The following is a 26023-nucleotide window of genomic DNA, read 5'->3' on the forward strand; positions in this document are numbered from 1 at the left end:
CCATTGCTTGTTATAATTTTATATTAGAATATATTCATATGTAGGAATAAATATATACATATATTACTTTGCATATATAAGCATATGTTCTTGAAATCTGTGATCAAAATTAATTTTTTTAAATTATAGATATGGCAGATTTTGATGGTTTTAATTTATCACAGAATCATAGACTTTGAGAGTCAAAAGTAAACTTCAGGGCAATCATCTATAACAACCATTATTACATAAAAAAGAATTCTGTACCTCACAAATAGTTACCTAATTTCTGTTTAAAGATCTCCAAGTTTGGGGCAACTAGGTGGCTGCCCCATTTCATTTGCTAGCATGATTTTATTTTTAAACATTGAACTTGAGATCCGAGTTATTTTCATTAATTTACAAGATCGTTTTGAACGGAATCCACTAAAACAGGTGAACTTTCTTAGAAATTTACCAGATAGAATTGACTTCCCATTCATTATAAATAGTATATATTTCCTATTCATCCACTTCTGACAGACTTCTCAGAAAGGCATTGTAGAGAGTAGTCTAAAGCATGTCATTTTCACTAGTTTTCTTATAGAGAAATCTATAGCAGAGTCTTAGAAGACATGATATTTTTCATTATTGTTGTCTTTCAGATTTTTTAACCAGCAGAGAGTTTATGGGTTAAATTTTGATAGAAGAGAGAGGTTAATGGGAGGAGATGATTAATAAACCATGTCTTTACTTATGGTTGTCACTGAACTCCTTCTCCAGATGAGGAAATAAGAGTTCTGGAGAATAAACAAAGAAATAAAATGTATTTCTGAACATGTGAAAGTGACAGTTGAACTGAGAACTCAGGGTAGATAGCAACAGCTGTAAAAGAAAATTTCAGTTGAGTTCAGAGTTTAGTAGTTAATAGAGAAGTTCTAAGAGCTTGAAGGCTTGTCTCTCAGGAGATGATCCCATATTGGTACAGCAGTTAGACTAAGAAAAGAGTGTCAGTCACAATTATTGACTAAAAAGAAGGATTGAGAAGAGCTGAAGAGACTTTCTAGTCGAGGATGGAAAGCTAAAAAAGATGAAGGCAGGTAGGTAGTATAATAAATGAGCAGCAAGGCTTGGAAATCAGAAAAACTCTAAATTTAAATCTGGCTTCAGACACATTAGTTACCTGTATGCTCCTGAGAGAGTCACTTAATCCTGTTTGTCTCAGTTTCCTCATTGGTAAAATGAGCTGGAGAAGAAAATGGCAAATCAAACCTTCTCTGTTAAGAAAACCTTTGTTGAGTGAAAAGACTCAAGTTCTTGTTAGCTAAGAATATTTAAGTCAAAACCACTTCTTTATTAAGTGCTTACTTACTAATGTGCCAGATATATTGATACCAAGTGTGGGACAAGGACAGACAAAAATGGGTGAATGTCCTCCAGGAACTCACATTTTAATGGAGGAGACAATAGGTAATTAAGTAGGTACATCCAAGATAACACTTCATTCTTTAAGAAGTCCTGCAGTAATAAGCTGTTAGAATCTGCTCTTCTCCCCACTTCTCTATTACCTTTGACCCAGAAATTCTATTAGTAGGCTTATATCCCAAAGAGTTCATTGATAAGAAGAAAGTCTCATAAACACACCAAAATAGTTACAGCAGAACTTTTGTTGTAACAAAGAATTGGAAACAAAATGGATGTCCATCAAATGGAGAACAAACAGTGGTCATAAAACTTTTGATTACAAACTTCAAGAAAACTCACTTTCCTATAAAACAATAAATTCAATGAGTAAATTTGATGAAAGATATTATAATGATCTGAAAATAATGAAGCAAGCAGAGCTGAGAAAATAATTTTCAAAATAACTTACAACAAAGTAAATGTAAAAAAAAATATTGTTTAAAAACTCAAAAGTGTTGGAAAACTGTAAAGAACAAGTGTGTTCCTAGGGAAAAGAAATGAGAAAACAGTCCTTTACAGATGTGGGAGAGGAAGTTCATGAGTTTTACAGTATACTAAATGTATTTTTTCAAATTCAATGATTAGTTTTGCTGGATTTTTTTTCCTTTTAAAAATAATATTTGTTATATGAGATAGCTCCCTGAGGAAGGAGAAGGAATACTGGGAGAAATTCTGGTGATGTAAAAAATAAAAGATATCAATAGAAGTTATTTTAAAAAGAAAATAATGTATTTCCATGGGAAGATTGGGGGATACCTATGGTATATAGCTGAGAAATATTTCATATGCTATTAAATACACACTGTGCCTGTTGATTTTGTTTAAACTGCTTTTTTGTTATAAAGGAGATTGTTCTATGAATATCTGTTCAGGAAGAGCTGAGGTAGTAATATTAGGAAATAACTGTGATGTAAAAATGAGAGATAAGGATAAACCTTTCAAAAAGAAAAGAGATTTAATCTCATTTACCAAAAATGTTCAATAATAGTCTACAATCAAAATGACATGCCTTAGTGAGGCAAGTTTATTAATAATAGAGCAATCCATATAAATTAGTTAATTATTCTGATATTCAATATTGACATGGCAGACTTGACTTTAAATGTTACATCTAGCCAAGTCAAATAGCATATGTAGCATAGATTATGAGAATAGGAAGGAGCAGACAGACTCTGCTTTGATTCACTGAGAATCAAATCACATTAGAATCAGCAGCATCCTGCAGCAGTCCTATAAACATGTACATACTACATGTGTGTAATGTGTTTATACATATGTTGTGTACATATATGTATAATATATAAATACATGCATATACACACACTTTAAAGGTGTTTCCCTTCATGCATATGCCTTTCCACCCACATTCTCCAAGTTTGTCCACTATTCTACTATTAATATATGACTATAAGACTATATCTCAGATTTTCGGAAGCTTATCTCGGGTTATCTAGGCTTTATCTTTCTTATAATGTTCCATTTTGTTAAAATTTGCTTTGAATTCTTTCTTCTGTTTAAAGACAAATTTTGATAGGGACTTGTGACTTTTTAGCCATTGTACTAATAAATATCAATAACACTGAAGTCCTGTCATTTCCTCCACACCCTTCCTTACAAAAATCTTGCCACCAAATTGTTTAAGTCCAAATTCCTTATGTAGTACATTCAAGTAAAGCTTCTATCATCTTGCCCCAACCTAACCCTTTCTTTTATCTTCCCATTTTCCACTAGGCTGTAAAGTTTCATTCCAGGCAGGTAAGATCTTGTTCATTATTCATCGTTAGATTAATTTCCCCATAAAACCACTAGCACACAGGAGACTAATTGTTTTAGTAAAAATTATCTTTATTTTTGACTTAAAAGTAGTGTTTAATGACCATAAGGCCGTTGGGATGTGATATAGTGAGAGTGGCCACCACCTGGACTGATGTTGACTTAGATTCAAATCCTTCTGCTGATCCTTTCATGGGCACAAGTAACAGTAGTGGAAATAAGCAGGGGTTGAAGCAGCCAGTTTTTTCCACTCCTTTGACACCACTTTGCTGGATATGTGAGCTTGTATGTCGCTTACATATTCAGTTAAATGGGAATAAGAATAAACTTGTACCACACCATTTTACTCTCAAGAGATTCTCTAAGATCAAATGAAATTAAAGACTATGGTTTTGAAAACTCATCATTATGATGTATGTGTATCATGATTTTTTTTTCATATGACATAAAATATGAGTGAAATATCCTACTACTACTATTCAAGTTAAACTGAGGATGAAAAAGTCATTCTGACTCTGAAAAACCATTTGTCCCACTCCAACCCCTCCAAATAATCCACAACTTGACACACAAAGACAGGGAGGGGAAGGCAAGTTTATTTACAGAAAATGGTAAGGTGGAAAGCAGATGATCATGGTGGTTTCCGGTTGTTTGTAGACACCTGAAGAAAACAACATATGGAGAAGAGCAGATTCTAACAGGTTGCTATTGAAGGACTTCTTAGAGACTCTTAAGTTCATACTGAGGATTCAAAAAGAAAAAAAGAAAATTTAAGAAAATTTGTGATAGACCTGATAAATTAATCTGTCCAACTTATGAGCTTCCAAGTCAGCCCAGTCAGTCATCAGGACATCTCAGAACACTCATTCTTCTCAGAAATGAAACCTACACTTATCACCATCACCTACATAATTCTGTTCCATATACGGATTCAAAAATAAGCTTCCCTTTTAAAGTCAGTTATCACAGTCTGCAGTCTAAAACTAGATGGAGGAAGGATACAAACCTCTCTCACGGAATCTGATCAAAGCTCACATATTTCAGATGGCCATTTACAAAATACTTTATATATATCATATCATTTGATCCTATAAATACCTATAAAGGTAAAACAATATTCTTAATTCTTATTTTATATTGCAATGGAATGACTTTGGAAAAAGTTTTCTTATAATTAGGAAAATTATTCATTTCTAATTAATAAAACATTGAGCAAAGTTTATATTGTGAGCCAGTAGTTTGGTAGTGGAGGGTTTGTGGAATGGAAAAAGAGGGTTAAATGAAAGGAAAGTAAGCTATCCAATTCCCTTTCCAGGAAGGGGTGAAAGGATGTACAGGTAGAGAGGGTATCATCTTCCAATAAACACTGGATGCTGCCAGATGGGGCCAAATATTGGCAACCAACTAATTTTACCAAACAAAGGTTCAGCACCCTCTCTTTCCTGAGATCCTCTCTTTAGTCAAAAACTGTAGTCAATACCTTGCCTTCCTATTTTTCTTTTCCGATGTCTTTTAGCTTTCCCCCCCCAGAGAGGTAACTGTTTTTCCTGAGTAGAGTTCTCATTGTTAGAGGGATAGCCGAACATGTAGTCTCTGAAACTTGGCATCTTTACTTCATTGTTTTGTGATGAAGTCCTTGTCGAAGGGGAGGCTTCCTCTGCTGCCCCAGTTTTCCTTACCACCCCTCACAAATTTGTTGGTGTAGAGCAGCCCAATCTGACAGGCTCTCCCTTTATATATGGCTGGCTGCTATGATTTGGGAGCTCCTTTAGCTTTGTCATAATGACTCCAAGGACATGACAGCTGAGGTGGTAAGAGGGAGCTGTCCTTTGAGAGGGAAGTTATGGAGAGGCAGAAACATTTAAAAATGCTATAGAAATTGGAAAAATCATTTCTTAGGACTCTGTGGCTAAGGAACTACCTTTCCCAAAACTGAAAACAGAAAACATAAGCCATGAGCTCCAGCAGAGTTTAAAAGCAAAGTTGTGTTTTCACAGTTCAGTGGGCAAAGCCTTCAGGATACATGATTCTTGGGTTGGTAATCTTCCCACTGGCTTAAAAGCCAGAGGAGCCATATTCAACTCCAACTTCCATCATTTCCTTTTTATGCGACTTTTTAAAAATCTCTTCTGCAGCTTGGGTTGAGGTCCTTTCTAAATCTAGAGGATTTTAGAGACTAGTGATTCCAAAACCTCATTTGACAGAAGAAGCAGCTAAAGACAGCAGAGGGGAAAGGGGGAAAGTATGTAGCCCAGGATGCTGTACAGGAGTAGAAGTGCATTTCATTTTTTTAACTTCTGGAAAACAGTTCATAATGAGCATGTAAAGAGATTTCACCTGTCTAGAATTATTAAGAACTATCTTAATCTAAAGCAACAAAAGCAACTCCCAAGTTCCTTTCAGCCTCATGATTCTGATTCCCTAGATCCATAACTCTGGTTCTAACTTCATGCTAGATCTTTCTTGATCCTCTTTACCAAGGCTTCGTACTCTCTCCCTCTCAAGTTACTATATATTATATGCTACTATTTTTATTTTCCTAGGACCTCGAGTGCTCAGTATAGTCTGTGTGTGTGTATGTGTGTGTGTGTATAAGAGAAACAGAGACAGAGAAAGAGAGGCAGAGACAAAGAAAAAGAGAAAAAAGATACAAATTCAGAGAAAAAGATAAACAGAGACAAAGACAAAGAGAACCTGCCTATCACTGCCATACACAAGAACCAGATCATGACCTATTTTTACAACTCAAGCTCAGAGATATAGGGTTAGAAGAGTTAAATTCCTTAATTTGGAAGAAATTTTTGAGGAAACTGACCGTCCCCAAAGGGGATTAAACTGACTTGACCAGGATCACATCAATAGAAAACGAAAGTCTTAGAGAGTTATCTGGGGCAATGATAAAATTAGTTAACTTGCCCAGTGCAGTGTCAGAGGTATTTTTGTGTTATAAATAATAGAAAATTAATAATGAATTGGTCTATAAGATTCTGAGTATAGATCACAGATTATGAGAAAATGCGAAAAGTTGGATAGTGGAGGAAAACTCAGAAGCTTAGGAGGAAGGAAAAGCTTAGAAGACAAAAGAAATAAAGGGAGAAAAAGACATTTGCAAAAAGTAGTGATCTCCCCAACAGTTAGTCAACTAGTATCTGTAAAGCATCTACTGTTAGCCAAAAACTATGCTAAGATCTGGCTATACAAAAAAAAAGACTCCAAAAAAGGTCCCTGATCTCAAGGAGCTTATAGTTTAATGGGAGAGGGAAAGAGACAATGTACAAACAAACATATATACTATGTACAAATAAAATACAGTTAATTAAATTAGTAACAATCTTAGATATTAAAATTAAGGAGTTCTGAGAAAGACTTAAGAATCCTTTCAATGAGACTTGAAGGGAACCAGGAAAGGTAGGAAGCTGAGATGAGAAAAACATTCCAGGTATGGGAGAGAGTCAGAAAAAAGGACCAGGGACAAAAGGACCAGCAAGGAATAGCAAGAGATCATTCCTGAAGGTCTCCAAAATAGAAGATGGATCTTGTTAGATTGTTAGAGATCCAGGGTTTCTACTCATATATAGTGGAGTGGTTGACTTCTGAGGTCCCTTCCAGCTCTTAGAGCCCATGATTCTGATTTCTACCTATGTGGCTCTTCTCCCTCCAGCTTTAACACCTGATTCCTAACTGATCTCTAACATGATAATTCGTAAGATAGCAATATATATATATAGCATTCATTTGCCCTGGCAGGTTAGGCTGCTGCTTTTAAGAGTGTAATTTCAGGCCAGAGAAATATCCTCCTTGCCTGGATCCCTCTGCATGAAGGCACCTAAAACTCCCCAATGATAGACCAATTCCTTTAGCCTCAGGAATTAATTATCCCTTCTTAAAATGCAAACATTCTGGGAGAGATCACCCTTCCATACGTAGCACACCCAGGAACAACTGTGTGAATGACTTCATGCAGATTTTTTTCTCGGTGTCAGCTTCCATAGGAAAAAAGACCCTGGTATGGGAGGCTTGGAGCAATGGTTGGGGCAAGGGAAAGGAATGAGGAGACTAGACTGACCACCATTTTGTCTTAAATATCTCTAAATCTTGCTGTTCCTCTCTTTTACCTCAACTTATGGTGATTTGGTTCATCATTTCAGTTGACTCACGCCCAACTCCCCATGACTCCATTTGGGCTTTTCTTGGCAAAGGTACTGGAGTGATTTGTCCTATTTTTCTTCACTTCATTTTACAACTGACAAAACTGAAGCAGGCAAACAGACCCAGAGACTCTTGTCCAGGGTCACACAACTAGTAAGTGTCAGAGGACAGATTTGAATTCAGTTCCTACTGATTCAAGGCCTGGCATGCTATCCACTACACTTCTTAACTATCTATTGGTTTGATTTAGACCAACACATAATGATTCCTGTAAGCATGTATTGACTTAGAAAACAATATATTAACATATTTTATGTTTAATTTTAATTTATTTGGTTAAATACTTTAAAATATAAATAAATTAACAATTAAATTAAATTAAAAATAAAATATTTTAAAATATAAAATAAATTATAAATATTTTATTTATTTTGGTTAAATATTTTAATTTGGTTCTATACACTTGGGAGCAGCCAGCTTATTTGATGTCTCTTAGACAAAAAATATTTAAATCACCAGAGCCCTGAAAGATAGACTAACAAATGTTCTTTTTTTTGTATCTGCCTATAAGAGACCAGAGGGTCTTCATGGATTTTATCATTCTTATGGCTATGTCCATGATGGGGGTAGACATATAGCAAGGGCTACCTGTTTCCAAATCCTGGTCCTTCAGCCTCATGGACCCTAGAATTTGGAGAAAGAATGATAATCTTCACACTTCCATAGTGCTTTTATTGTTTCAAATGCTTTCATAGCTACCAACTCCTTTAATGGGAGTCAGATAACTTAGATTTTAAACATAAATTTACAATTTGGACTATTTACCTAATCTTGCTAGTCATCAGTTTTCTCTATCATAATGAAAAGGTTGAACTTCAGTTACCTTTAATAATGATTACAGCTCTAAGTCTTTGATTCTGTGAGATTCATAACAAACAATCTTGTGATATAGATAGTACAAATATTATCCTCCATTTTCTTGGTGAGAAAACTAAGGTTCAGAGGAGTTTGGTAATTTGTCGTAAGTAATACAAAACTCAGAACTAAATTCTTAACCCTTGGTCTATCTGAATCTCAGACCCATGCTCTTTTTTGCTTCCTCATGTTAACCTGTTTTCTTTCTCTTAATTCCCCATCCTACCCTTCTTTTTGATTATTTCCAAGGAGTTCCCGGGTAAGATGAGTTCCACATTAGACATGTCAAAATAAATTTCTGCAGATATCAAAGTCTGCCAATGCATCTTTCTCTTGTGACATCCCCTCCCTGCAATTCCAGACTTATTTTTCAGTCATGTCAATATGAATATTGACTCACCCAGAACTCGTTGCTTCTTTCCTCTGTGCCTTTAGAGAAATCATCCTCTCTCCAACTTGGTACACTTTTTCCTCATTCCTCTTCACAAATAAGGGATCTTTTATCCCTGGAAAATTCAGTTCAAAACTCAGATCCTTCAAGAAATTACAGATGGGTCCCTCCAAACTCACAACCCTTGGGACATATAAATTCGATTTAAATAATTTTCATTTGCACTTCCCTCTAAGTTGATTTAGATTTTCAAAATTTTGTTTCATTCATATTTGCTATATTCCTAATCAGATTGCTAACTTCCAGCTCATAGAGGCTGCTCCCTTCTTATTTGACATTCTCCACAACACCTTAATCTAAACCAGTGCTCAGGACATAGTGGGTCCTTAATTCATATTGACCGATTTAGTCCACTTTGTCTGCTGATTTGAATATAAATAGCAGAAGCCATGGATTTGAATGTCAGTGTCTCTCTGTTTTCTCATGTGTAAAATCAGGGATTGTAGATAATTTCTCAAATATTTTCTTGCTCTTAATTTTATGATTCAAATAAATTCTTCCATCAGTGATTGAGTGAATTTCTTACTATATTTGCCCATATAATTCAACCTATGTCCCTTGCTCTATGCTTACTCCTGAGATTATTGACCTTATAGGGTCATTGTGAGATTAGGACAAAGGATGTCCTGGGTCACAATGTACTGAAACTGTTTATAGGGAAAGCTCTCTGGCTTGGAGTTCAGGTTGTCATCGTCAAGTAAGCTGCTTTAGGATTCAGGTGTTGGGCTCTTGGACAACATCCATCATGGTTCAGTGCAGATGGTACCAGTGCAAAAATCGACTTTCTGAGAAAAGGAGGAAGCAATGTCCACAGAGGAGAGAAAACCAGAAAAGGAGTGGTAAATCCCCATGGGTTTGGGAGTCTTAGGGACCAAGATGAAGAGAAACCATTAAAATAGAAACAGGATGGTAGAAAGGGTTGTATTGTTCTTTGGTTGCGTCCAACTCTGACTATAAACTATAGTACTCTTAATATTATCCATGTGGTTTTCTTGGCAAAGATCCTGGAGAGTTGGATTGTCATTTTCTTCATCATGATTCAAGATATAATAAGGGAAGGGTGGTTTCAACTTTGTCAAAGGTAAAGCTCTTAACTCTTAACATGGACCTTCTTTTTTCCAATTTCTTTTAATCATTGTTTTCTGTACTCCCACCCAAATCCACTTCACTGCCCTCCTGTCTGGAGGCAATTAGGTAGCACAGTAGATAAAGCATTGAGCTTGGAGTCAGGTAGACCTGAGAATTCAAATCTGGCCTCAGAATCTTACTAGCTATATGACCCTGGGCAAGTCACTTTACCCTGTTTGCCTTAATTTATTGGAGAAGAATCCCAGTCACTATTTCTAGAGACAGAGGTACTTTCTTTTTTTTTTCCTTTTTTATTATTCTATATTTTTCTGAATACAAAACTTTCAAGTCATCTCTTCAGCTGACCTCATTTTCCCTATGTGAAATAAAGCTTTTTACCTTTGCCAAAGTAGAATTCTCATGCCCCTTTTTTCTCCCTTATAATCTTGACTCTTGATGGGGATCCCAGCTGGTACCTTTAAAAACAACCCATTCCTCTTCCACTTTTCTTCTATGCATTCACTATGCATTCACTATCTATTCTCTTTCCCCCTTTGTCAAATGATGTCCAGAAACATGTTATGATCTGAAATTCTATAGCAAATAGTAAAGGACTTACAAGGTTATAATAAGAGTTTAATCTTCTCAAAGGGTCTCCAAATTCCCAGGGACCCCTCCCCCCTTAACCTTGACTTTGCCTCTGTTTCCTCACAGTGAATTCCTATTATTACTACCGCAAGAATGTGGTTTGCTGAGGAGGCCCATGTTTCTCTAAGGTGCCACTGCCCCCCTGCTTTCTACCTACAACTCTGAAGGGACAGGATCATCCAGAACATCTCTGCAACATTAAGTCCCATGAGCCCCCCCAAGCCCACCCAATATTGGGAACTTTTGGTCAATAAAATCTGATCACTTGCAGCACACAAGAAAAACTGTGGGAGTTGTCTTTTTCTCTTTATATCTTGAGTTAGAAGAGAACATGAAAACAAATGTTTCTTTGTACACAAAATCTTTATCAAATACTAGGGATATGTTCAAAGTGACGAGTTTCATTTCAAGCTTTCATAGTGACGAGTTTCATTTCAAGCTTTAAGATGAGGGATTCTATTAAAACTAGTTTCTCTATATTGTATTAGCCTAAAATCCATGGAGATAATCCAGAAGGGCAAAGAAATCAGTCTGATACATGAACTTGGGGTGGAAGGATCACATTATTTCAAAGTAACTGCTTGTTTCTATAATCCATTGTATTTTATTTTATGCATTTATAAAGCATTATTTGGACAAATTCCTCAGACTACCAAATTGATAAAAAAAAGTTGAAGAATCCCTATTCTATATAAAGTCAGAGTTTCCTTTTAGCTCTGACAGTCCTTGAGTTTGTATGAGTTTCAAAGCCATTTCATTGAAACCCAAAACTAGGAAACCTCTTTGACCTAGAAGCTCCAGTCATAGGTGCTTCTAAAATTAAGCAAGCCAACATGTTCCCAATTTTAAGACTTTCAGAGGTAGAAATATTTTCCAACAAAAGAGAGCAGATTACATGGGAGCTTTTGAAGATCATTTAACCATTCTATATAGTGCAAATTGCATCCTTTCTCCCTTTCTCCTATTCAGGAGGAAGAGACTGTGGCAAGTCATATATTTGTTGACAACTTAGTTCTGAGAACTCTTAAGAGTGATATTTTAGATAGTAAAAATGCACACATATTTCATACCATAATCTTTAACTCACCCCATGGGAATCATACCTTCTAGAAGTAAGACCTCAAGCACTTAGTTTTGATCACTAATTTAGAGCAGAAAGGGAGCCTAATAAAAGTACCCATGAGTACAATTCTTCATTCAGTTGTGATACCTAGGGCTTCAAAAAATATGCAATATAGGAAGATAGGAGTGAAATTTATTTCAAAATCAATTATAAATATTATTTGGGGTATATAGATGTGATTTCCTTGGTATAGAGAGCAGAATGTCTCACTTGGGAAAATTCTTTCTCCACCAAATGCAGGCCAGAAACTATATTGTAATAAATTATATAGTTATCTTGAAGCATTGAAGTGATCTGTTGCCCCATACTGTTCCCTCTCCAGTAGGACCTGTAAGAAGTGAAATCTCACCTTCCAGAGGCTCAGCTTTTACAGAATTTACAGAAAAAGAAAATGAGGTCCATATTGGTTAAATGAATTTGTCCAATTAGGTCATTCAGCTCCAATGAGAAGAGAGAGGGAAAAATTCAATTGTTTTCTAGGTCCTCTGTCCTAAAGGAATTCAAATCAATTCAATAAATATCCAAATTTACTTATAGAGAGGTTTGCTTCTATGTAGCAATGACCTACTTAAAGGCAAGGCAGATTTTGAGTTCAATTCCCATATGAATGGAGGAGCCTTGTGTCTATTTGCCAACAGAATAGGACTGTATTAATAATTATAAGCATTTGGGGGAAAAGAAAGATCGGGGGGGGGTTGTTTAATATAAATTTTTTTTGGAAATAAGAAAGATAAAATGCTCTTTTCCACACCCCTCTTTTGCCATAAATTTAATCTGATGCTAATATATCCCCATACAAAAGGAAGCAAAGAAATAAAAAATAAAAAAGCGAAACAATTTTGCTTCCATTTCCTGAAAGTCTCAGGTAAAAAGCTTTTACGATTGTGTGTAGGTTCATTTCTTTTCTTTATAATTTCCTCTAAAACCCCTGAACTATATTAGTAATTTGAAGCACAGAGTCACATCTATGGGAAGCTCAGAAATGTGCTTCTGATGAGATGGTAGCATCTTTGGAGATGACCCAAGCTCCCCACCTTCAAGGATCACCCCTAACTGTCCTACCTCTCAGAAATGTCCTCAAAGATCTATGAGAACAGAATGAAGATGCCAGAATTCCTTTTCTCCCTCCAATGCTAGAATCTATCAACTTAACAAGTTTTTTTTTTTTTTGGAATGCAATGAGAGAATAGAAAGGCAGTGGAGCTAATTAGAGCTCTGACCCTGGGTGAGGGATAAGCAGAAACAATCAAGTTAACCTGGCTCCTTTCACAGCTTTGGTTGGATTGTCTATGTCATCTCACATTTCTTGATTTTAGTTTCTCCTCATGTGAATAGGTTGATTATTATAAAAGTCAACTTTTAACTCAAAAATTATATTCTAATAATTTCCTAATTGATTTTCTGGCTCTACACTCCTCTCCATCACAGCTACCAAAATAAGCTTCCTAAGGCATAATGTCTGATCATTTTCCCTGCCCAAAAGCTTTAACTCAGTTGCCTCTAAGTTAACATACAAATTTCCTAAGCCTAAAGTTTTTAAAGTCCTCATCATTTGACTCCAACTTAACATTTCAGTTTTACCATTTTCAATTCTGGAGATTTTAATGTTATTATTTGGTTTTATCTTTTGAGACTTGGTATTCTATACCTTGCCCAGTCTGGAAGGGCAGCAATTGCTCACGGTTCAATCTCATCCATGACCAGCTTGGTGATTTTGACCTGTTCAATCCTAGACTTCCACTCCCTGTAAATTCTTTGTTTCTGCCTCCATCTTCCCCCAATACCCAAGCCCTATTCTCCAAGACTTAGTACTATATTAGTGATAGAGTTAATAGACCTAATATATTGATGTCCACTGCAGCTCAAAATTCCCAGACTCAAGGAGCTGTTGTTAGATTGTTTTCTCAGGTATCAGGAATTGTGAGTGTTTTAACATACCTGGATTAACAAACTTCCAGGTTCTTTTTTCACCTTACCTCATGTATTCTAATAGCAGGTTATGTATGCTATTCCTTGACCTTGAAATTTCAACTCCCATCTCCCTACAATCATAAATTATCCCCTATGGAAGGAATTACCTTTAGAATCTTTCAAATTTTTTCATCTCCTCCAGGAATCCTTTCAAGGCCCTTTCTAGTATTAATGTCTTTTCCATACTCAATATATCAATGTTTTTCCACTGTACATATTTCTAATATTACTCTAAAGACAGTACTATTTTGGTTTTTATCTTTATAACTCCAGCAACCTAGGATACTGCCTTCCATGCACCTTAGTGGGTAAAACAAGTGTCTTGACAAATTGAATTTTATTACCCTAAAAGATATTTTCAAATGTATGAAACTATCCCTAGGCTCTTTAACTCTACAGCCTCTATCATCAGATTCTTGTGAGTTGCTACTGAAAAGGATTAACCATGGAGAAAAAAACTCTAGGGATGGATTCAGGATTGGTGGGAGCAGACAAACAAGCAGAAAAAAGAAGTTTCTAAAATGAATTTGTTAGCTTCCAAGGAGATCCACCTTGGGATCCGGTATTACTTTAGCAGCCCTCTCTAGTCTTCCCAGATGGGTTGAACTGAGAACAACCTTTTCCCCTTATCTTTCCAGATTTAGTCTCTGTTGCTTCCACTTTAGAATGTAGAACAGGTTTGACATAAGAAACCATCCCTTCCTCCTGTCACAGAGCTCTCCAACATCACCCCCACCCCATTCTGGTCCTTTCAAGTCCCTCTGCCCCTCTCCCTCCCAGCCAGTAGCAGGGAGATGCAGCAGCACAGTAGGCAGGACATGAGAGCAGAACACAATGGAAGGAGCCCCTTCTTCTTTGCTAAGGTCAACATCTGGAGAAACTTAAGTTTCAGAGAGGGATTTATACTGAGTCATCAACATATGTAAGGACTGTCAGCAGCTTCACAATACTCCATCTTAATAAGCCCCAATCCCCATCCTGCTGGGAGGAACCAGCCCAGTGAAGACAAGGGCTGGGTTCCCTGGGAAAATTAATAGAGTAATCTTGAAATAGTGAAGTGAGAAGGATCCCAAGATATAGGAAATCTCCAAAACAACATACTATATATACTCCATCCCCTGCCTCCTTTCTCACCTGAAGTAATCCATGGGACAGTCAAAAGATTCAAGACAATATTTTCTGATTCTCAAATTTCTGAAGCAGGAAGGAACTGACAAAAGCCATCCTTCTGTCTCTTAAGATGAAACCAAACCCAATCCAGAGTGATGGGAGAAAATAACCACATTTGATTTCTGGTCTTCAAGTTCTTCAGAAATCCAGTCATTTCTATGTCCCAACAGCAAATAAGAAATAGCCAACTGGGGGCTGCGTTAGGGTCATGTGGGCTTCATGGGGACAGTTAAGATAGGAGAGAAAATGGGGGGGTTCATTTCATCCCTGATCGTAGTGACCTTTGAGCAGCATCAGTACCATGTACATCACAATTTTTTTTCATCTAAAAAAAATGAGAAGGGAGAGTTTTTGATTGGTGGGGTAATGATCTGACCCCAAGAAAGGATAATGAACTCAGAGTTGGCTGTGCTCCATGGATAGAGATACCCTCAGGCCTTCTCAGGATTACATGTGGCCTCCCCAAACCAGGCTAACTTATCCCTGACTTTATCTATACTATGGTAGAGTTAGTCAAAGAAAGGAACAGGTCTGATCATTGGGCATCTGATCCTTCCCAACCCCATGAGTCCAGTCACTTTGTCCAACCTAAACACCCCTCTTGACCGCACCCTTTGATTCTGACTCACACACACCCCCATTGGGCTTTCTGTCTACTCAAATTTCTTGTTTTAGGGTTGAGGAGGGGTTATGCTCCCAGACTATGCAAAGGGGACTTTTCTTTTTTCTTTGTGTTTTTTTTTCCCAACCAGTTTCCTGGGCCTGGCTTTTTTCCCCCAGATGATCTCAGCTTCTCCTTGGCAAGATCAATCCATTGGGGGTAGGAGGGGTCATGGTGGGGGAAAGAAATATCATCCTGCCTCTGTGGCCATCAGAGAAAATGAAGGCCTTTTAATCCTTCAAAATGAATTCCTCTGAGGGTTTGTAGGAAGGAGAGCCACCAGGAAGAGAAAAGTATATTACTCCAAGTTAGGCTGGCCTCCATTCGAAAGAATGTCACCTAACCCCCAACTTAATCTAAAACTACTTCTTCCATCCCAACTCTTCATTCTCAATTCTGACTTCAAGAAGAGGGTGTGACCCAGAATCTTGCTCCAATATCTATGACCAGGAATGTTCAGTCGAAAGGCTAATCAATTTTAATGACAGCCAGGGATTTTTCATTTCACAATCCTGTTTCTAGTTATGACTGCATAAAGTCAGAACAAAGGGTTGAAAAGGGAAAATGACACTTCTTTTCTCACATAGTCTATGTATGTGATTGATTTAGGGAACCAAACTGATTAATTCTCTGAGAAAATCTGAATGGCTCTATCCTTGTCACAAAGAACCTAGTCCTGAGAACAGCCATCTTTTAGTGAGCAAAACAATCGAGGAAAATGTGACATGTTTCTAAATGGCTTGTGAGAGACCTAATATTGAATACAAAAATCTTTCTGCCTTAACACATCTGTAGACAGAACAATCAATGGAGTTTTTTTTTCCCTGAGAATCAGTTAATATGTTTACACAGGTCTTTAAGCACTATGAAGGTACTGGTGGAAAAATAGAAATCATATTCTTCCCTCTAAAAAAATTGCAATCCTAAAACAGTAAGGATAGGACACTGGTGGCAAATACCTGTCCAAAATGCTTTCTTGTATCATCACTGAAACAAAAAGGTTTCGGTTAAAATCAGTACCTGAGAAAAGCTGGAAGTCCCAGGATTTAGTTCAGATGACACAGAGGGGTTTAGGAGTGCATAAAGATGCAAAGGAAAGCGCGAATTTATCTAGCCTTCAAGACTTTTTATCTGCTTGGTCAATTTACTTTATCATCATCATCATCATTATCATCTCCAACAGTTCCCTTTTTGTGCTTGTCATCCTCACTAATGTTATTATTCTTTCACCCAAAAGCTTTCACTTGATTCCAACTACCTATTAAATAAAGACCTGACATTGAAGGTTCTCTATTATCTGGTTCCAATCTACTTTCCTGGTTTTACATCACATAACCCACCAATAATACAGCCCAACTGGGCTACTTAAGTTCAAGACAATGTTAATTCTATGATTAATCCACTCTATATTGATCTCTTTCATCTTTGAACTTTTAATACTAATTAAAATGCATTTATATACATCTTTAAGATATGAATTCCCTCATCTAGTAGTTGGTTTATTCATTCTTTTATTAGCTATTACTATGTACAAAGCATCAAGCTCTAGCCCTGGAATACTGGAAATATTTTTGTATTTTTTTAAATCATGTTTTCTGCTCTCAAAAAAATTATATTCTACAATGGAATGGGATAGGATGAGGATTAGTACATGAAAATATCTATATAATATATATGAAATTATATATACATATATGTGTACATGAGACATATGTGTAGATGTGTGTATATATATATACATATATGTATGTATGTGTATATATATATATATATATATATATATGACCAAGAGAGAAAGAGAGAGCAGAGGAAAAGAGAGAACAGGACAGGAGAGGAGAAGAGGGAGGGAGAAAAGAAGAGAGGGGGAGAGCAAAGGAGAGAAGGGGGGACAAAGGGGGGAAATGGATAGGGGGAAGGGAGTGATATAGGGAGAGGGAGGGAAAGGAGAAGGAGGGGGGAGAAAGAGAGAGAGAAGGAGGAGAGGAAGGAAGGGAGAGAGACAGAGAAGCAGAAAAAGAGAGGGAGGGAGGAAGAGGGAAAGAGAAGGAAGGAATGGGAGATAAAGAGGGAGGGGAGAGAGAGAGGGAAAGGGAGGGGGGAGGTAAAAAGGGGGAGGGGGAGAGAGAATGGGGATGGTAAAAGCAAAGAAAATATTCAAAGATCTCTTTAGAAAAATTTGAAGAAGGAAAAGAAATTTTAATTTCAGATTGAAAGCAACAGATAAGTTTATTAATCATCAACAAGTTATACCTTAGGGATGCCCTATGGGTTTAATACTATAGGTACTACACTGAGAAGAAAAAAAGCAGCATGATGTAATGAGCAGGAATAAAAGACATATTTAAGAGATCCAAATATTATTCTTATCTCTGCTGTTATTAGTATTTTTATGACTTTGAGTGAATTCTTTTATTTCTACAGGTCTCAGCTACCTCCTTTATGAAATGAGAACATTGGATTTCATTGTCTCTGCAATCCCCTTAAATTCTGACACTTTGTGGTTCCATGAGATAAAATAATGTACATGAAATATATAGTGAATGAAGGACCTTCTAAAGACTAAAGTAGGTGTGATCTTTCATTGTAGGATTGATCTTGATCAATCAAGTAGGATTGAGTATCATCCTTGAGAGAATGGAGAGGGTCATTGAATGTTTATACCAAAGTCTGTGAAAATGATATTTGAGAAGATTGATTTCTTTCACATCTAAAGTCAATTCAGCACCTGGTTTTCCACTAGGAATGAAGGGAAAAGAAAGAAAAGTTTTCTAAATCAGAGGAGTTTGAGAGTAATATTATAGATTGAGTTGGTTGGTTGGTTGACTGCTGTCCTTCAGTCTCAAAGAGGACCAAAATGACATCATTATCTTTGTTAGAGTCAAGTTAAAGTGTTTCTGTATGTGGCTAATCAGACCATCAGGAGCTCAGAGTGCTTTGTCACAGATTAGGCACAAATAGTCCATATGAACATTTGGGGTGAATTCTCTAACTTTGTTCATTTTGAGTTTCTGCTGAGCTACTTCAATTCTACTTTGAGTATTATTCTTGAGGCAGTAGAGAGCTATTAATCTTTATGGCTAGTCAATAACCAGATAAAAACAACATTTTAGATTAATCTGGTAAAAAAAATAATAAATGGGTCAGATTAGCAAGCAGACACACTTTGGATGAACAAGTTAATGTTCCAGGAAGCCAGGAAGAAACAATCTTGATTTAGAGGTGAGACCATTAGTCTGGACTAGGGTGGTGATAGTAGGAATTAGCTAGAGAAAGAAATGGTAAATCACTCCAGTATCTTTGCCAAGAAAATCCCAAATGGGATCAAGAAGAGTCAATATGACTGAAAAAATTCCACAACAACAACAAAAAAATAAGGATTAAGAAAATTAAGGACTTCTACTAAAGGAAACATTTGAATGTAATAATCAATAGAATTAGGAATAAGGAGAAAGATTTCAAATTCAGAGAAGAAGACTGGAAAGAAATGAGGATCAGAAGGAAAATTTGTTCATTTTAAGCCCTATTCAGTTTGAAAAAAGAAAAAAACATTAAAGTAGAAATGCTTTGTAAGGAGTTTGAGATCTTTTTTTCATGTGTATGTAACCTGACCATTTAAGATGAACATTTTAAAATTTATTTTCAGAATTGCATTACAAAATAATTGGTTTCCTTTGTATTTCATCTTACATTTTTGAAAACTTATTTCTTTATAGGCTCCACTAGACTGACAAAGATGTCCACAACAAGCAAAAAATGAAGAATTCCTGTTTTTAGAGATATAGGAAGTCCTTTCTAGTTTCCTTCTGACCCATATTCTACTTTGTCCATCTTTCCAATCAAAATATAATTTCTCTTGTATCTCCTGAGAAATTAGGGATCTGCTAAATAATAAATAATTGATTTAACTTTATCACTTATACAAAAACGACTTCGTTATCTAGAGAGGTCCTGGGTTGTGATAATGAAAAAAATAAAGCTCCACTCTCTTTTCCATATATGGTCCAAAGGCCATAAAGGTAGGGTCTCACAATGGAGCCACACCCACTTGCTAAGTCCTGCCCCTTCCACCTCACAATGGCTAAAGGGTTAAATAGATGAGCCCCTGGCCCTCGGGCTTTTCAAAGCCCCCGGACTCTGGCAGCTAGCAACATGTCTACCAACAGGAGAATGAAGAGCCAAAGCGGGAGGAGAAACAAGAGCAGATCTCCCCATAAGGGGGTCAAAAGAGCTGGAGCTAAAAGGAAATATCGGAAGGCTGGGCTGAAGAGCAGAAAAAGAAGTGAGGAAGGTGAGTATGGGGGGATTTGAAGAGTTCCCAGAGCTATCCCAAAATCTTGAGTAAAAAGGGACTTCAGTGGCCACATCTAGATTCAGTCCATCCCTTAACCAGTGCAGGAAAATCCCTTCTACACAAGGCATACCTGATCCAGGTGTGGGCATTGGAGAAACAGGGTAGTATAGTAGGAAGAGCTCTGGATCCATGGGGGGGTCAGGAAAACAACCCCCCAAGTCTTGAGTCCAGACTCAGCCACTTATCAAGATGTGTATGATCTAGAAAAGGTAAACCTTCTATTTGCCTCAGTTTCCTCATCTGTAAATTAAATAATAACCTCCCTTGCAAGGGGTTCTTATTGAGGGGATAGTGCTTTTGTTAACTTTATAAAGCTTTCCAGACAAGATTTTGGAGTTGTCATTGACTTGAATTTAGGCTTCCCCCTTTATTTTTTCCTATTTCCCTGCATCTGACTCTGAGAGCTTTATAATATGTCTATCTCATACCCACTTCCCCCAAAAATACTCCCCGCAGCTGACATAATCATAGTAGAAAGGTATAGTTAGGGCACAGGCTTTTTAAGTAGGAACCCAAACCCACCCCTGTCCTATCTCTGTCCTTCCTCACAGCTCACAGGACTTACCGTTCCAACTTGTGATACCACCAAGAGCTCAGAGCTGCTGGACTTCTTAGCAACATCAGTCCGCAGTGAAAAAGAAGGACAGGGGGTCTGCCAGGGCAACCAGAGGTTCGATCAGAGAAGGAAAAAAGGAAACATATTCAATGTGGGGAAAATCCAAGCTTGAGGAAGTGAGGAATGTATATGATGGCATTTTTTCCCCCCCAACATCTCAATAAAATTTAGAAACCTGGTAAAAAAAGAAAAAGGCCATGATGATTTTTCTTTGCTCTGATATGAACCTCCTGTGGGTTGGGGGAGGACTAATCTTAATCTTTATACCTTCCAGTTATCTTGGGACACCCCCTTACCACTCCAGTGCACCCTCCCTACACTATTGAAATAGTGATCATGAGTGTATAGGAATATAAAAGTTTCACTAGTTTCAGGAACTGAAACCATTCCTAAAAAGTCCTTGCCCAATTCAGGTCAATATCTCCCATTTGTTCCCACGGGACATATTTCTCAACAAAAAAGTTTGAGAAAGTGATTTTGATAGCCTTTTGCTGCCATTGGACATGTGTGTAAAACTTGATTCAGCAGTTTTCAAATCCACAATCCCATTCCTTTATAATGTTATGAGAATTTCAAGGAGAAACTCTTGCATCCTGAGACACCCACAATCAGCAAATTTTAATTCTCTCCCATATTCTCAATACTTCCTTTATTAAAGGAAAGTTATTCTAAATGTCTAACCTTCATTGAACCCTTCTTTACACAAGGAGAATCCAGTGAAGGGGGATGGGGGGGTTGGTTTGTGTCAACTTCATCCACTTGAGGATAACCCACCAAAAGACTGGTTTCTCTCTCTAGAAACAAAGCACTTGTGTCCAAGTTCTTTAGAAAATATCCCCTATAAATTACATCTGGAGAAACTGAGGCACCACTTCATAATGGCACACATATTGTCAGAAAGCTAAAGGGGATTTCCATCTTAAATTAGAACCAGTTTTATTCTTTGTGTACAAAGACACAAAGCTTAAACTTAAAAAGAATTGAATTCAGACAGTGGGAAAAGGTTAGAAACAGATGAAATTGTTCTCAGATATACTTTTTTAATTCTCTAAAATTCTTTTTCTATTCTTTCTCCCCACCCCCACCCCCCAGGAGGAGGTGTACAGACAGCCAGCCAAGGGAAAAAACAACTATTGGCTGATTTAAATAGTCCAGCGACACTTGGACAAAAAGCTTAATCAAAAAAATTCTCTTGAATTCTGAAGTGCTTGTTGTAATTTTTTTTACTATTTATATATCGTATTTTTATCACTGTATTTGGAAATACCAGTTCCTTATGGAACTTGATACTGAGGTAGTTTGAATATCAAAACACACCCTTTTTGTTATACATACAGATTATTGTTCCATTCCTTGTGTGATTAATAATAGTTTTCCTAAATGGAGAGAGATCCACTCCAAAATTCATCTATTGTAATAACTTGACTGGAAATAATGACCAAAATTTGGAGACAATTCTGAATGACTTAATTGGAATCAATATTCTCACACATTTAGGTCTCTGTTTCAAACATAATATTTAAAACTTAACTTTGCTTTGATTTCAATCTTGCAATCTAAGAAGTAAGTTTAGATTGTTTTTTTTTTCTTTAGAAGGAACTCTTTCTTGAATATATAGGAAGTAAAATTAGATGCATATATTTCCATTGACACTGGCTATATCTGTGGCCTTTTTATATCATATTTGCCCACTGTATTTTACAAATTTAAAAAATCCTTTTCTAAGAAAACACATGATCATTTTTTAAGATTGTTAGCAGAATTGTAGGTAGATATGTTATATCTTTGTTCTTTGTTGTTAACAAGAGTATAATTAAAACACAATCAAATTTTCACTAGTTCTTCTGTCATGAGAATGATGTAATCAACCTAATCACCCATCAGGATCAAAGCTATTCTCTTCTCATGAAATTCTAGGACTATGGAAGCAGCTTTAGCAAAAACTAAGTTTCCACAGAGCCTTCTAATTGATCAATCTATAAAAGAAACACTTATTTTGACAGAACACTAAGAAATTTAATTGTTAGAATGATACATCTCTACAATCCCTATACAGCACACAGTTTATTCTATTTTAAAGGCTAATTAACATATCACTTTGAAGAATTCCTCTTTCCTCAGTCACTGTGGACCACCACCAATTACTGAGCAGGCTTATTTTGTACAGTTTTAAGGATATGTGGCTTATGTTTAGGGAATAAGGCATTTTGCTACTCACCTGATTGAATTGGAGGATTCACTTTAGCTAAAATAACTATTATTGTAGTTCTTCCTTTTTTCAAGAGGACCATGACATCAGAGAAGTGATACCATGAGATGCGAGTGAATTAGATTTAAGTGAGGGAGGGCTGGGCAAGGTCACCTGCCTCACTTTCCTCTCCAGGGACATCTGGGTCCAATGGCCAGCTATATGAAATAACTATTTTTGATTCATCCAAAAGAGAAGAATTTCATCTTATAGAGACATTCACATTCTATAAATACATCCAGTATGTGGGCATTCTAAATGCAAGTGCATTGAATTGAAAAAAGTTAAAGATGTTACTGAAATCAGATGAATTAAGCTCAAATACAATTCATTAGCAACCGACTCCAGTTTGGAACTCCCAACTCACTCTCTTAGCCTCTCTATCTTTATCTCTGATAGACTGAGAAAAGTTCTGCTTTCCTCATAAAATATTAGAGCATTTTCTAGTTATAAAATTCTAATATTAATGATTATATATGCTATACATATATTTATGTGTGTATTTATATGTATTGTGTGATTTTCTGTTATATATGTTTATAGCTCCATTTGTTATGCTGTGTTAAATCCCTGTGTTGTTGAGCTATAATGGTGGACTGTTCTCAAACCAGTTTTATGGACTTACTTCATATATATAGATAGATAGATAGATAGATAGCATGTGTTTATAATTATATACACATACATATATGTATATATAATGTACATGCATGTGTGTAAGAAAGAAAGGGGATAAAGGAGAGGAGTAAGAAATATAGGGGGATGGAACAGTAATGAACTGAACCAGCTACGCCCAGCAAAAGAACTCTGGGAGATGACTAAGAACCATTACATTGAATCCCCAATCCCCATATTTTTGCCCGCCTGCATTTTTTATTTCCTTCACAGGCTAATTGTACAATATTTCAGAGTCTGATTCTTTTTGTACAGCAAAATAACGTTTTGGTCATGTATACTTATTGTGTATCTAATTTATATTTTAATATATTTAACATGTACTGGTCATCTTGCCATCTGGGGGAGGGGGGGGGGGAAAGAGGGGAAAAATTGGAACAAGAGGTTTGGCAATTGTCAATGCTGTAAAGTTACCCATACATATAACCTGTAAATAAAAGGCTATTAAATAAATATATATATATATATATATATATATATATATATATATATATATATATATGGAAGATGGGGGAAAGGAGAGAGGGAAGCAGGGAGAGAAGGAATTGGGGAAGGGTCCTTTCAGGCCCACTAGTCTTTGCTTTTTAATATAGATGGCACAAATGGGATTGGGTAACTTTTAGACCCTCTTTTCAGAATAAATAGGAATGAGTAATAGTGGTTCATAGACCAACCTCCCTCCCCATCATTCATTTTACAAATGAAATTAAAAGCCCAGGGAGAAGGATATTCATGTATAAGCAAGAATTAGAGCCCTCTGAATGAATGGGATCAAAGTAAAACTCTAAAGGACTTAAGCTTTGAGTCTCTTGTTAGATTTCCTTCCCCTATCTAGCTAAACTAATGATTTTATTTCCAACTTGCATTTTCTCTGAATGCAGTGGTGTGTCCTGAAGCCTCATTTGGCCTCTTTCAAAGTGATTTTAAGTTAAAAGCAATGATAATCTTGGCCCACAAACTGTATATTCTAGGTCACCTTGACCTCCTTGCTAGGATTTGGGATTTTATCATTCCATTTCCAGGGCTAAACAAAGAATGCTGATAAAGGTTTAGTGAATCCAGCTGGAACCCATGGGTGAGTGTTTGGTTCAGAGAGTGAAGATCACGTTTGGGCACATCTTCTTGATTCCGACCCCCATTCCCCATTTTCTGCTAGGCAAGGTAACCAGAGGGGAAAAAGTTTTTTTTTTTTAATGCAGTCCAGAAAACCCAACAAACAGGAGAAGAGAAAACATGTACAAACACATACTCTGCTCTCTTTGTCTTTGTCTCTCTGTATCACTCTCTCAGTCTCTGTCTCTATCTCTCTTTCTCTCTTTTGTGTCTCTGTATCTCTCTGTCTCTCTCTCTCTCTCCCTCTCTCCCACTCTTCTCCCCTCTTTCTCCCCTTTTCTCTCTCTCTCTCCCTCTGTCTCTCTTTCCATGTCTCTCTGTTTTTCTCTGTATGCATGTATCTCTGTCTCTCTGTGTCTCTGTTTGTCTCTTTCCCTCCCTCTCTCTCTTTCTCATTCTCTCTCTGTGTCTCTATCTCTCCTCTCCCCCTCTCTCTTTGTCTGTGTGTGTGTGTGTGTGTGTGTGTGTGTGTGTGTGTGAGAGAGAGAGAGAGAGAGAGAGAGAGAGAGAGAGTGGGGGAGAAACAGCAACCAGAAAAAGGGAGCAGCTCTGGGCTTGTTTAGGGCTGGGGGAGGGTGGAGGGTAGCATCTTGCATTTTCCTACCTCGGGACAATGATCTATGTGGCAACAGCTTATTTAGTTGCTCTTTTCTTTTCCAAACATGTGAGTCCAGGCATCAGGGATCTCTAAACTTTTACAACATTTAATCAATAAACATTTGGACAGCTGATTTGTATGGACTGCTTCAATGATAGTGTTATCTATCAAATAAGACAGAGACCATAAAAATGGGAAAAACCATGGTAAAGGCAGCTCTGAAGTTAGAGAGCTGAATTTTTCTATAAATAAAACATACAATTCAAGTAAAATGAAGGGGGATGGCTTCTATGACTTCCTCTTGGTTTAGTTTATTACAATATTTCTTCCAAAAAGAACTGCAAAACATTTCCTGGAGAGAGGAACACATATTGCCACATAAAAATTTAAAAAAAAAAGTTCTATTAATGAATTATCTTTGAGGCTTTATCGATTAAAAAGATTACTGGGGAGCCAAGGAGATATCACAGCCATCTGAATGGCCAACATACTTTACCTGTCACTTAAAAAGGCAAATTTTATCTCTAGGGCTGAGCTGCTGCTACTACAAAATCATTTGACCCTTATAGGAATTGGTTCCTTTCAACAAAATAGAAACTTGGAGCATAAATCTAGTCCAACATCTGAAGGCTAGATTAGAAAAGTCCAACCTTTTAACAGTGGTCACTGAACAGATGAAGCAAAGTCCAACCTTTTAACAATGGTCACTAAACAGATGAAGCAACTAAAATCCCTTCCAGGTGGGTCAGTATCACCCCAGTCAGTCAACCCTGTTCTCTCCTACAATGGCAAAACAAAACCAGGACAATTTAGAGTATGGCTGAATATATGTATTATATAAATATAGCAAATGAATTATATGAATAGAGTATTAGGCTGTAAAAATTGTTTGATTGAAATCTAAAAAGTTAAGAATTCTGATGAGTAAAAGTCAGCACAGGAAAAATATATGTATAAAATGACATTGTAAAGATAAGTTTGAAAAACTTAATTAAGAACTCTGATCAATGCAATGGTACCAGCTATGATTCTAGAGGACTAATGATTTATTCTATTCGCCTCCTGACAAAA

At 36.6% G+C, this 26023-nt stretch overlaps 1 protein-coding gene and 1 long non-coding RNA gene across 3 annotated transcripts; one reads left to right on the plus strand and one right to left on the minus strand.

Moving 5' to 3' along the window:
- The first annotated feature begins 852 nt into the window (after positions 1 to 852).
- On the plus strand, positions 853 to 21484 carry TNP1 (transition protein 1). Of its 2 annotated transcripts, none has more exons than XR_004232795.1 (5): positions 853 to 1058; positions 3154 to 3177; positions 17773 to 17915; positions 19065 to 19639; positions 21411 to 21484. XR_004232795.1 is itself a non-coding variant. In XM_003765945.4 (5 exons), exons 4-5 carry the CDS (start codon positions 19501 to 19503, stop codon positions 20280 to 20282), a joined length of 168 nt encoding a protein of 55 aa, XP_003765993.3. In that variant the 5' UTR covers positions 871 to 1058; positions 3154 to 3177; positions 17773 to 17915; positions 19065 to 19500; the 3' UTR covers positions 20283 to 20498. The 2 variants fall into 2 exon arrangements, 1 of the variants encoding a protein (XP_003765993.3); XM_003765945.4 differs by lacking the exon at positions 21411 to 21484 and adding an exon at positions 20254 to 20498 and having other exon boundaries at positions 871 to 1058.
- LOC116422232 lies at positions 3770 to 4921 on the minus strand. Its single transcript, XR_004232796.1, has 2 exons — positions 4676 to 4921; positions 3770 to 3936 (listed from the first exon to the last, which is right to left on the minus strand). It is a non-coding gene; the product is annotated as an uncharacterized LOC116422232 (long non-coding RNA).
- Positions 21485 to 26023: the final 4539 nt, after the last annotated feature.

Source organism: Sarcophilus harrisii, chromosome 3, assembly GCF_902635505.1.
Source record: "Sarcophilus harrisii chromosome 3, mSarHar1.11, whole genome shotgun sequence".
Lineage (NCBI taxonomy): Eukaryota > Metazoa > Chordata > Mammalia > Dasyuromorphia > Dasyuridae > Sarcophilus > Sarcophilus harrisii.

Excerpts from the sequence above, each read along its gene's own strand:
- TNP1 (XM_003765945.4), top strand. The coding sequence starts at position 19,501 with ATGTCTACCAACAGGAGAATGAAGAGCCAAAGCGGGAGGAGAAACAAG. Across the intron at positions 19,640-20,253 it reads CAGAAAAAGAAGTGAGGAAG|CTCACAGGACTTACCGTTCC; the intron begins GTGAGTATGGGG and ends CCTTCCTCACAG.